This window comes from Eurypyga helias, unplaced genomic scaffold, assembly GCF_000690775.1.
Source record: "Eurypyga helias isolate BGI_N326 unplaced genomic scaffold, ASM69077v1 scaffold33570, whole genome shotgun sequence".
NCBI classification, from domain to species: Eukaryota; Metazoa; Chordata; class Aves; order Eurypygiformes; family Eurypygidae; genus Eurypyga; species Eurypyga helias.
This window is the reverse complement of record NW_010226848.1, coordinates 19,546-32,653: the sequence shown is the minus strand read 5'-3', so window position 1 is coordinate 32,653 and position 13,108 is coordinate 19,546. Positions and strand designations below refer to the sequence as shown.

The 13,108-nt window shown below is 49.4% G+C and overlaps 1 protein-coding gene across 1 annotated transcript in view; it reads right to left on the bottom strand.

Annotated features, from left to right (window-relative positions):
- Nucleotides 1–13,108, bottom strand: part of SYT17 (synaptotagmin XVII) — a gene marked incomplete at its 5' end in the record, with an annotated part of 35,974 nt that overhangs the window by 5,094 nt on the left and 17,772 nt on the right. The window contains 2 exons of the mRNA XM_010154740.1: nt 10,616–10,771; nt 11,578–11,698. Coding sequence (XP_010153042.1) covers nt 10,616–10,771; nt 11,578–11,698 — 277 coding nt within the window. The remainder of the gene's footprint in view (nt 1–10,615; nt 10,772–11,577; nt 11,699–13,108) is intronic.

Sequence of the window (13,108 nt, the reverse complement as noted above, 5' to 3'; positions counted from 1 at the left end):
GCAGGAATGCGCCTCTGGTTTTCATCTGCGCTCTTACCTGGGCAAGACATCAAGCAGACCATTTTCACGCAGTTTATATTAGTTTGCCACTAGCTTACAGCACACCACCACCCACTGTCTAAAAACCTGCCCCCGAAGTTGGTGTCAGTTTGTTTTTTTCTTTTTTTAATGCAATTTGGTTGAATCCTGCACATTTTAAAAGGCCATAAATAACGGGGCACCCCTCGGTGCAGCTCACGTGCAACATGCAACGCTGACACACAGTGCTGTAGCACGACACGCCAACCTGCACGATGACAGAGCCAGCCCGCAGCTGCCCAGGGCATTTCCCACGGGAACAAGCTCCCCAGGGGAAGAAACCCCCAAGGAATTAGGCCCTGCCCTTTTCCTTTCCACTACAGGATAAAGCTATTCAATCTAAACACTAGATAGCAAAGCTCCAGCTTAATCTTCATAGCTGGTCTAGGGGGGAATATTGGCTGCCTGAGTCAATCAGCAGGCTTGGAAGTTGTTAAAAACATCGGAGCCACGATTATATACGCACCTGTAACTACTGTTGCTATGGCCTGTCAAAGGTTCACCTCGGCCCACCAGGCTAGGTCCTGACTAAAGATCCACACAGTAAATAAAGGGCTTCGCAGCACAGGCACACCTCACCCTGCAGTCCGGGGGTGACAGCACCCCTGCAGCCAGGCTGGCAGCTGGCTGGGGGTGTGCTGCGAGCTGCAAAACCCACACCCACCAACACACTGCCACACTGCCCGCTGGGCACAGCTGCATCCTTGGACTGCAGCCCAATCAAGGGAAGAGGGAAAAGCAAAGACATGCCTGAGGGTGCTGGGTTTGGCTGGGATAGAGTTAATTTTCTCTGTAGTAGCTGGTATGGGGCTGCGTTTTGGATTTGTGCTGGTACCAGTGTTGATAACTCAGGGATGTTCTGGTTACTGCTGAGCAGTGCTTACACAGAGTCAAGGCCTTTGCTGCTCCTCACCCCACCCCACCAGCGAGGAGGCTGGGGGGCACAAGAAGTTGGGAGAGGACACAGCTGGGACAGCCGACCCCACACGGATATTCCACACCATATGGTGTCATGCGGAGCATATAGAGCTGGGGGAAGAAGGAAGGGGGAGGATGATCAGAGTGATGGCGTTTGTCTTCCCAAGTCACCGTTATGTGTGACAGAGCCCTGCTTTCCTGGGGATGGCTGAACACCTGCCTGACCATGGGAGTGGGGAATGAATTCCATGTGTTAATTTGCTTGTGTGCATGGCTTTTGCTTTACCTGTTAAACTGTCTTTATCTCAATCCACGAGTTCTCTCACTTCTATTCTTCCAGTTCTCTCCCCCATCCCAACTTCGGGTGGAATGAGCGAGCAGCTGTGTGGTGCTTGGTTTAACCCCAGATGGCAACTATGACACTGAGGCTGTAAACAGGCCATTGAGTGGCAGAGTCTCCCTGAGGACATGGGTCTCCCAGGGCTCAGGGTCTCCCTGGAAGGACCCACAGTCCTGTTTGTGCTGCCTCATTAACACTCACTGCTCATTCCCACTTCAGCCTCAGGACAGTTTTCTCCCCCATCCTTTGCAGGCAGAAGCCAGTGCCCAGCCTCTTTTATGCTGGCTGCTGAGCTCTGCCAGCAGCTAGCGGGTCTGAGCTGTCAGGTTAAGCAGGTCTGAAAACTCCTTCTGGACTGATTGACATCAATATTAAAAAGCTGGTTAGCACAAAGAGGGTGCTACTAGGCGTGGGCAGCTGCAGGACTAGTGACGCACACTGTGAAGGTCACAGGTACGGACCACGTTCTGCCCTTTGCTCCTCGAGTGTGGCCTGTAATATTTAGTAGAAATGACATAAAATCACGGGAGAAGATGCAGTGGTTTCACATTTATCAATTTAATCTCCGTCAGGCTCTGATGCACACATAAAACCCACTTCCCAGCATCTCCTCTGCCAGGCTGCTCCCTGCAATGTCTGCGCCTGTCCAGCTGCACAAGGAACTGGAACAGCCTGAGTGCATGGCCAAATCCTGGCCACAGGCAGACCCACCACAGCTCCAGCACCCAGCTGCTGTTCCATGCGGGAGAACATCACCACACCAAAGAAACTCTCTTTGGAAACCCATTTTCCCTCCTCGTTCTCCTGCAAGGGCAGGGCCCATGCTCTGGCTGGTGCTGCCTGGGAAGGGGACACTGGATACACCTGAGCCAGGTGTTTAATGGCTAATCTCAGACAGGGAGGGGAAAATCCCAGAGGAGAGAACAGGGACCCAGGTAGCAGGGGAAATGCGAATGCCCAAGCACGTCGTGCAGAGGTCTCAAGGCCACGTACGAGTGACACCTCATGAAATTATCACCTCAGAAGAAACTGCCATAACAGACTGGATCCATCTTGCAACATGATCATTGAACAGCTTGGGTTGGAAGGGACTTTTAGAAGTCATCTAGTCCAACCGCCCTGCAATGAGCAGGGACATCGTCAACTGGATCAGGTTGCTCAGAGCCCCATCTAGCCTGGCCTTGAACACTTCCAGGGACGGGGCATCTACCACCTCTCTGGGCAACCTGCTCCAGTGCCTCAATGCCCCCATCATAAAAAAATTCTTTCTTATCTACAGCTGAATATCTGCAACTGACCTTTTCAACCTCCTTCTTTCTTTTTTTAAACTGCACCTTAATTCTCTACTCTATGAGCCCCAGATCCAGCAGAGCACACAAATGGCTTCATGCACATTTATCACCCCACACAAACACGCTCCAACAGCAACGCGGTGCAGCACCTGTAAACGAAGGCAGGGATGGCCGTGCAGGGCAGTCAGCCTCTACACGTTCACGTGTCTCCTCTGACAGCTACCGGGCCCAGCACGGGCATTTAATCTCCAGACACCACTCTATCTCCCAGAGCGGCTACTACCAGCGAGATTTTTCCTCATTTGATACACAGAAAGATTATGGCCTTGTGAGACATTTCAACAATTTCTTTCACCACGGCATGAGCAAAACAAGATGAAACACTGAGGTCGAGAGAGGCATGACACTGCTTAAATTAATGGGGTTGGCAAAATGAGCAAGCACTGATGATCAGCCAGGAGAGAGCAGGTTTTGCTCCTTTCTTTAGGAGAAAAAGACTGACGAAAAACTCCAGAGTGCTCCAGGACAAGCAGTTTCTTCCATGTCTGCAAAGAGGTGCAGACTCTGAAGCCACAGACGACTTATTAACTAAGTCCGTACACTTGAAGAGTCTAATTTTGCCTTCTAAGCAGGTAACAGATTGGCTCAGGAAGCCTCAGCATCTTGTTGCTCTCACCAGGATTAACAGTGTTTCACTCCTCGTTAAAGCAGCAAGTCTGGTGTAGAAAGCCAAATCCATCCCTGGAGTATCTTCCCAGCGTTGCCTTAACCCAGAGGTGAGGCCAGGCGGGACTGGGGCTGCAGGACCCCACTCAGCATCTCCAACCACCACTGTCGCCTCTGCCGGCACCTGCTTCAGGCTGACAAACAGCACCCAAGGTGGAGACCAGGCAGTCACAGGTCGGGGTCTGGAGGATGGAGAGCAATGGGGACCCTCCCTGAAGGGTTTTGGAGCCCACACATCATATCCGCTGCGGAGAGGCTCTGCCAGGCAGGACGGTCTCCAGGTGCCAAGGTTTCCCACTGCCAGCGCATCTCGCCATGCCCCTCTCCCATGGCCCCAGGAGGAGGAGATGTCCGCACAGGACCTGCTGGGCCCCCGCTGTGCCTGCAAGGACCCAGAACAAAGCAGCGGGATGATGGAGGCACCAGCTGGGAGCGCCCTGCTCTCCCTAGACCCCAGCACAGACCATATGGTGTCCGGTGCATAAATGCATGAAGGATTTTGTAACGCCAGACACAAAGGCCAAACTGATCTAAATTAAACAGGTATAAATCCCCAGAAAATCCAGTGCTGACATCAATGTTTTTTTCTTTTTTCCCCTCTTTGGCTAAGATAGGATTACACAGGTTCAAGCACAGATTAGATTCTGCTTCTGAGCTCCAGATATGTGGAATATACAGACAGTCCAGTGCTTCAGCAACATGTCTAACAGACAACAAGAAACAATTTTCTAGCAGCAAGTTGCCTAATTATCTGTCCATCTAGGAGATGTTACGGTGCCCATAACAGCATTTCCAAACAGAAACCACCTCTTCCTGTGGTACAGCATGGGAAAAAACCCAGTTTAATCTGCCTCATATATTAGAGGAGACTTTTTTCACCCCACACATGTGTCCAAAAGACAAAATGCCTGAGTATGTTTTGGTGGGAAAACAAAGGCGATAGGAGGAAGGAGAGATGAGCATCTGAAGCAGCAAGTCAAAGTGTAGTTGTGTAATGACTCCAAGCTCATTGCGGTTTCCACCCCTGCAAACGGGTACCTAAAGGTGATGCTGGCATCTGAAGGTCATGTTTTCACACAGCCAGGCAAATCAAAATTCACGTGTATTTCTGGAGAAGCCTGAGGACAAAATCATTATCAGCCTTCAACCTGCTCAGCTAATTGGGACATTTGGAAATCAGTCTGTTCATTAAAAAAATGCCACTGAAAAGCCTCGCTATCTCTATATCCCATTCATGGGACTTTTACAAATCTTGTGCAGCGCAGGCAAACACCGAAAGCGTCACCTTGTCTCCAACAGCTACACCACAAGTCCGATCACCAGACCTGACAGGGAAAAACCAAATAGTTTTAAGGTCAGAGGAGCTTCAGCCACCTCCTCCTCAACCAGGACTCAAGTCGCCTGGAGGCCCAGAAGGAATTCTACTTAGTTTTATTTCCAGCTGCGATGGGTGCATGTGTTCTGTGGGCTTTAAGCCTCTGGCACAGCAGTTTGCCCCTCCACCTAACCCAGGCTCACCTGGAAGGTGAGGTCTGGAGCTGCTGGCCACCTGCAGCTTTGGCCCATCTCTGTACAGCCTCTTCTGCCAGGTCAGGGCTGCTCTGCTCCCTCCACCACCACCGACTGCCCCAGAAACTCTGTCAGGCGGATCAAGAGCATCCCAAAACATTTTCTATCAAACATCCCAAAAATGCTCCTTAGACAACACACAAAACCAAACTGGTCTGTATCAGAGCATCTCCAACATCCCTGGGAGCAAAGGGCAACAGTAGGCCAGAGCTGTGCTCACCAGGGGCTGTCTGTGCTGTCAGCGACCATTTACTCCAGGCACAGAAACATCCCAAAACATTCACCTCCAACAAGAAGTCAGGATTTCAAGGAGGACCCAATTTCTCTCCTCTCAAGCTGTAATGCCACAAATGGAATTAATATATTCAAACAAACAGAATTTCTTCAAAAAGAAAGTATTTCAGGGAGACCAAACCAACCTAAACTACCCGAACTGCACCATCAGCAACACACACCAACAGTGATGGGGTTTTTCCCTCTAAAAAGTTAAACTTCATTAAATGCTCCTTAAATTTTCCCAAAGGCCAAGGGAGAGGGAAAATGAGTCAATAGAGGAACCAGGTATATTGCTACTGAACAGCAATCTCTTATTTTAATCAAGTACTGCCTGTTACCTGGAAGTTGATTAAAGCCCTGGGATACAGCATCAAAGCATCCCGCAGGTCTGAAGATGCACGCTGTTACAGGACGAAGACAGTCGATGGTATTGTCACTGCTCCTCTGTAGCAGCCATTGACACCAGGGGTGTAGGTGTGCAAAACCTCACTGTTCAGCAACACTACCTCAGGAACTCACATACTTTAAAAAATTACATAAATTAGGTCCTAAATCCTTCTAGAAAAGAGAGACATGGTCTGTTTTTAAAACCTACTGAAGAGTGAAGAGAATCCTATAAAATCCTACAAGTGGTTCAGAAGAGAGTCCCCATGAGCTGCCTCCGCAGCCAGTACTCACAACGAAGATCTCACCAGCTGTCACGCATACATGGAGGACACCTCCCTGTCACCAAGCAAACCCTGGCCCACTCCCCTCCCCTGGGCAGACTGCCCTGTCCTGCTGGAGCCACGGCCACCTTTCACACGGGAACAGTGCAGCGGGACAAGCCCCACCACCGCTCTCCATCACACGGCATCAGCCCTGATGCTTGTCCCAGCTCTGGGTACACTCTCGGCCAGGTCAGACTGCAAAGCAGGTTTTCCCTCTGCACTTGCACAGACACTCCCAGAGCACAAACATGATTTTTCCCTCTTTGGGGACTCTGCTTGCTTCACAAGCCCTAAAGATCCCGCCATCTAAACATGCACAGGAGCTCATTTACATGCAGAAGGACACACACAGTCACTGCAGGACCTCTGGGAAATATATATTCCCTAACTGTGAGTGCTGAAGGTTGCATTTTTTTATGGTAAGTGATCAAAAGATGTTAACGAGTCACCAAGATGTGGTTTGCCCTGGAGTGCTGGTGTTTTTTATTGGGCCATCTGGGCTTTACTGCAACGCAAACAGCATTACTGACGACTGTTATTAACAACATTATAATCATTAACGAAATATCCCAGTGCTCGAATTTCAGGTGTCATCTCACCTCCTGCTGCACAGCCCAGGCTTTCTGAAGGTTAGGCTGGGATTTAGAGGACAGCCTGCCCAAAACCTATCAGCGAGGAGAGCGGGGTGCCTCTGGGCACCCAGCATTCATCCCTCCCACGCGCAGAAGCTGCAGTCACACCTCAAATATCCTTTTTGCTGCTCGGAAATGACCTCGGGGCAGCAGCTGAGAGCCCTGCTGCCGGGGACAAACTCCACCTTCCCTTCACCATGGGACACAGAATAATCAACACCTTTGTTCACGGAGGTACGTGTTTAGGAGAACACACTGTCTTTTAAAGCCTGCCCCATTTGTCTGCAAGAGGTGAGCCTGAGACGTGCTTGTGCTCAAGCAGAAGATGGCACGTAGGGGAGGTGCATCAAGTTTCTAAAAAAAGACAAGTGGAAAAAATAACCACCCAAAAATGTGCATTTCTGTTACAGTTTGTATATGGACACTTATTACCTAGACAACGTGCTTGATGGAGCAAATGAAAATCAAACATCGTCTCCACGAGCTGTTGCCTTGCTCATCGTCTTTTTTACCTGTTGGGACATTAGACTTCTTGTGACTATAAACCACTTCTCTGTTTTCAGCCTCTTTCAGCGAGAAGCTACGTACTGCTGATACTCGGAGCACCAACCCTGACCCTGGATGCCTCCTTCTGGAGAAGAAACCTCCACCTAGCTCATCCCACCACACTGTAGGCACTAAACCAGGACATGCGAGTTAGAGCTAACAGGCAGAACAGAGGGGAAGGCAGAAAACCAGCTTGTATAACGTGTTCTGCACCAATGGGGAAGGAGAAGCATTTTGGACTGTAAATGGCAATAATTTACAGCGTTCAATCCTCGCATGCCTAAGGAGGAGGAAATATCTATGAAGCAGCCCGATGCCCCCCAGTTCTTGGCTAATGCAGAGTTCACCCTGTGCACCCCATCTTGGAGGCACTCACTGCCCCTCTCCTAGTCTGGCTGCCCTTCAACCCTGCGTTTGGTCCGAAATCCAGCTTCCCAGAGCACCACTGGGAAAACAGGGAGCAGAATAATGCTTTACAGAAAACCATCTACCTGCAGTGTTTGCACACACAGTCCTGGCTAAAGTCAGAGCAAAACGCTGCATAAATTCTTACTACAGCGCACTAAATCCAGGCAGTTTGATTCAAGATGGACATGAGAAAAATACACAGGGGAACAAAATTAATCTTACTTTGTCTAGATAGTGCCTCACTTTGCAGTGTGGTACCAGCCACACAGAGGGAGCCAGGAGCCTCAGCCGAAAGGGACTGGCATGGCTCCACTACTTTCCAGTAAAGCCAAGTCAATGTAAAGACAGCTGCAAACTGGTCCAAAATATGAAACCACAAAAGAGGTTCCTTTAAATTATTGAAGATATACTCACTTCTGGTTCCCATGACTGCTTTTACAGCGCTCTCTCCATTCAAAGCATCATCAGCCACCCTTCAAGCAAGATTATTTTCCTTTTCAACTGGACTTTGACTCAACAGCAAATTTCATTAACTGACCTAATGGACTAGAGCTGTGGATTGAAAAAAAATAAATAAAAAACAACTCCCACAAAGCAGACAACAAGAAGAACCACCCCTGCAGCCAAAAAAAAAAACAAAACCACAACTGAAGAAAAACCTAGAGAAAAATACGTGGCTTATGCTCCTGCTTCGTAGAGATGCAAAATAATAAAGAAATCTGGGCTGTGCTCCTCCACTGTGAGGTACAGCTCCTTCACACTGGCCATTTGTTCTTTGTTGTCTTTTAACAGAAGATCTCAAAGCCCTTTACAGGCTTTTAAGCTGCACAATACTCTAGCATGCCAAGAAGGGGGCTATGTGGGAAATGCCACCGTCCTCAACCCAGTCTTCAGCCAAGGGCACACCGACACTCGTTTTATTTACATTCTTACAGATGCACATGAGAAGAAACTGCTGCTGCACTCCCCACTGGGGACAGTCTCCAACCCTTGTGTGAACACTGGACGTGGCTCAGCATCTTCACCGGTACCACTACATCCCCTGGACCACCTCAGTCCCGTGACACTGCAGACACCCATGCAGGAGTCCCGATTCCAAAGTCCTCACAACAAGACAGGTTCTTGGCTCTCCTAACGGTCTTGGCTCCTCTACCAATGGGCAGCAGTGCAGGTGCTGGGTCAGCAGAAGACTGCACACACGACGACATGACCAACACCTCTGGCTCCAGCTCCATACTGGCTACACAAACCATGTGTCTCAAACGACAGAGTCCCGACCGCAGCAAAACCCAAATGACACCTGCCACAATGTCGTGACCGAGCTGTGCACCGCTGAGCCCGTCAGTCCAACAGCGGCCACAAGAACCTGGCCCCACTGCTCCTCCGAAAAGCTCTGCACGCTCCTTCCCAGCTCTGGAGCTGCTGGTGACATTTCTGGTCTGGGATTATTTATTGCAAGCATTCAAAGGAAGCAACACGTCACTCGAAGTGAAACACCACTTAAAAGGCACGCCACTGAAATCCGACTGCATGACATAACGATTATAAATCAGCTAACTTCCCACTGACTTACTTGAGAATACATCCATTTGCACAGAAAAAAATAATCAGACATCCACTCATTAATGCTAACTTCGTATTCCCCTTACCCGACCAACTGCACAGAGCTGCTACTCCGTCTGCCTTTTCTTCTTCTACGAGGAAAAGGCGGAAACGAAGAGTGTTTCATGCCTGTCACAAGATCACCTGATGGAAGCTTCCAAGAACAAATTCATCACTGCACATGCAAGGTACAGTCAGGGTGACGTGCATGCAAAGCAGTGATTAATTATACACTTCTTGCTGAGAAAATTTCTGAGCATGAAGGGCAAAATTTAAATTGCTGATCAGCATCGGTTTTGTTATAACATGTTTGGAAACAAACTAATGGGTTGGAATTAGGCTCCTTGTACCAGCTTTGACACCTGTATCTGCCTTGCAAGAAATAAAATGTAAAAATACGGTCTTTCAGATGCAGATTCCTTTTTCTTCATCAAAAGATGGTGAGTAATAGGTGGAAAGTTGCCAAAAAACGTGTTTGTGAAGCATGAGAGCCCAGTGTGGCAGAACAGCGTGGGTCCCACCGCCCAGCCCCTCTGCTCCTCCAGAGGACAAGGTCTGACCCTGCTCCCGAGGATGCCCGAGCTCCACAGCACGCATCGGCTGGGTGAAGTCACGGCATGGGGGGGAGGGAAACCCACCACATCCAAGGGGTCCCTGCAGCCCTCCACACTGTGACTGGCAGCAAAGGATATTGGCCATGGTGGTCCATGGCCTCAGCAGCTCCACTGCTGCTGCCCAGCTGGGGACTCATCCCTGTGCTCTGCTACTCCTGCTCCGAGCAGCATGCCCAATTGCTCATTTCTACTGACTGTTTTCATGCCTAGACAACAAGAACAGGAGGTTCAGAAATTGTTTAAAAATAAGAATTCCTATCCCAGCCAAACACCTCCAGCACTGACAAAGCTCTCGAGGGAGGGTAGCTCTGGTACTCGTCCTGGCCCACAGCCCGCAGGGTCCATGTCTTGGTCTGTCTCAGCTGTGCCAGGCAGGGCTTGGCACCAAGTCCCAGCCCTTTAAAAATAAAGGCATGAGCAAACCTGCTTACAGAAGAGGTGATGTCAGTGACAAACACCTATAGTTGCATCATCTCACCAGCAAATTACGTCAAGTACCACAAGTTACCCTGGCCAGTGTTTGGGCTCCAAGATCGTTCAATACTTCCCTCTCATTCTAATTTTTTACTTTATGACCAAATTGGTTGCCACTGAGAAGTATAATTAATGCCTCCTGCTCTGCACAAAAGCATTCCCAATGGCAACAATTAAGCACAGGACCAAGGTGTGCTCCCAGCCCACTCCAGCCGTCAGGTGGCAATGCTGGGAACAGCTTCTGCAGAGGATTCTGTCTAATTAAGATAATTAAGCTTCCCTGAAGACCCCAGCGATGGTCACCCCTTTCAGGGTGGCTACTGGGACAGACAATATCCTGCACAGGCTTATCTGCACACGCACAACCACTTCTTCGTTCACCTCAGAGGCAACAACGACTGTGCCAAGTCAGTAGCACCACCACATTTACCTGTGAACACTAGGCTGACGTTCTCCAGTTCTTCCTGTGGAACCTTGAAGCTGAAGGACTCATTGTAGAAGGGATCTATTGTCCCTCGCATGCAGGAGGTCTTCTTGGTTTTTGTTAATTTTAATCCGTGAACAAGCTGAATTTTCACAAAGGGATCTGACCAAAAAAACCCACAAAACACAGGCTCTGTGTTACATGCATCGTGACTCAGTATCCTGGTTGGTGAAGGTTGGGCACTGCAGGGATGGACCGTGCTGGAAAATGGCATTTGGAAATGACTGGGACTTGTACCACCATGCCACTCCCAGAGACTTGCAGTGGAGGCAAAAGTTAGGCAGCTGGAATGAAAACACTCCCTGCCAAAACCAGAATTAATGACAGCCTTGATAGAGGCCAAGCATACTGTGCTTTCTGGAAAATGCCAATATTCTGGCAGCAGCCGTGCCTGGGGCAAGGAACATGGGAAAAACAGCTGAGGTCATTTGCATGAAGCAGATACCAGTCAGCATGCTCAGAAACGGTGGGGAGCAATGCATGGACACTGGAAGAACCTCACACCATCCACAGAGCAGCTAGGTATCGTAACCGAAACCACTGCAACATTCACTCAGGCAGCACGCAGCATCTGTAAAACACTACAGCCACAAACAGGCTGCCTTACAGAACCAAAGGCAGGGGTAATTTAGAGCTCCTGCTTTCTCACCCCACCCTGGTTTAGAGATTTTTACTTGGCATATGGCAAAGGTATTCACACCCTCCATTTTATTTCAGTCTAAGTGTTCCAAACGGTTATGCAATTATTGGCTATGTATGTATAAAACAAATATCCAGAGCCTTGATTAATAAGAACTGAGCATCCAAATCCTCCTGGGTCCCCCACAAATTGCAGCCTCTCCACTGATCTGCTTTAAAAGCACATATAAGCTGTGCATGAGTAATGTGAGAAACACACTGCCCTTTACCTGAACCTTGGCTCATGTCTGTCTGAAGAAGCTGTTTTGCTCTAATGATGTCCACGTTCAGTCTTCCCGCGCTGGGTAGGTAGTTTAGTGACAACAGCAGCTCTCCCAGCTCCACTTCATTCTGCAGGGAAAAGGGAACGTGGAAATTCAGAACAGAGCTTGCAGGGGAAGGGAAGAGCAAGAGAAATTAAATAGATCCCATTTGTCTAAGTGCCTGAAAAATAAATCTTAGTCACACTCTGAACTGCAACCAAGAACCAGCTGGTGGTACCTCATGTGGAGCAGAAACAAGGAAGAATACTATCCCCAGGTAAAGATCATTCCTGAGTTCCTGATCTTTCACCAGCTTTCCAGCAGTCATTGCAAAGAGGGTCTAGAAGAAGAATGAATACTACTTGCTCCATTTTGAATGATTCCAGGTGGTTCCAACCGTAACAAACTCATATCCTCCTTAACATACAAAACACAGGCCCATTGGAGAAGACAACAGCTTTCCTTCCCTGCCCCCAAGAGCCACACCAGCCACTTGGGAAGTTCAGGCACTGACCCAGGCATGGGATGGTTGTCACAACCCCTGATCACAGGAAGGCTGCTCAGAGGAGACATCCCCTCGGCACCTCATTCCACCCAGAGAATGAGGCATAGCTTAACCCTTCCCTTGCTGCTCACCAGGCTGTACCACAGCCATAGCTTCACATGAATATAGCTGTTCAGCCATCGTTCCTTTTCCTTAATGATTTTCAAAACTAGTAATTAAAAAAAAAAAGAGCTGGAGAACTGACATCACTGCTTCTCAGACATGACAGCTTAAAATAACTTCTCCCCCTTAGCATGACCTGGCTCCGAGGTGCTGTTCTTCTCAGATGCAAAATACACACAGTGAAATAACTCTGGAGGCTAAAGACACACCAGCCAGGCCAGGCAGGGCATCGATCCATCTGCCTCATCTTGGGTCCATGCAGGAGTGCAGGGCCAGGTCTTCACCCCAAACAGTTCAAAACCAAGCCTAGATTGGGCTCGCAGCCCATTCCCAGAAGGAAAGGAGCTGTTGTGGTATTTGCAATCATAACAAAAAGCTTAAATATCTTTAATGACACCCCAAGTATTAGATTACAGAAATAAGAGGCTAAAGGATAGGGTAGAAAATAAAGAAAAAAGCTCTGAGACACAGTCACAGCGTGAACTGACCCAAAGAACCAGCTTCATCAGCAGACAGGCCAGCACACGAGGCAGCCATGCCCAGCAAGGTACCAACGGCTCTGGGGAAACCGAGGCTACGGCTGCTGAGAAACCCTGCCAGTTCACAGCTCTTCAGCTGCAGAGAAAAGCACGATGCCCACAGAGTGCAGATGGACCAGAGGGCTCGGCCCAACCCAAGGAGGCACTCAGGGAAAGGCCCCGTCCCGCTGACACGAGCGGCCCAGCGTCTGCTGCCTGACGGGCCGGCAGGACAGAGGTGAGCAGACAGCAGGCCGCCCGGCGCTCACCAAGCCCTGCAATGGGCCTCGGGGATGGCGTCAGACAGGCACTT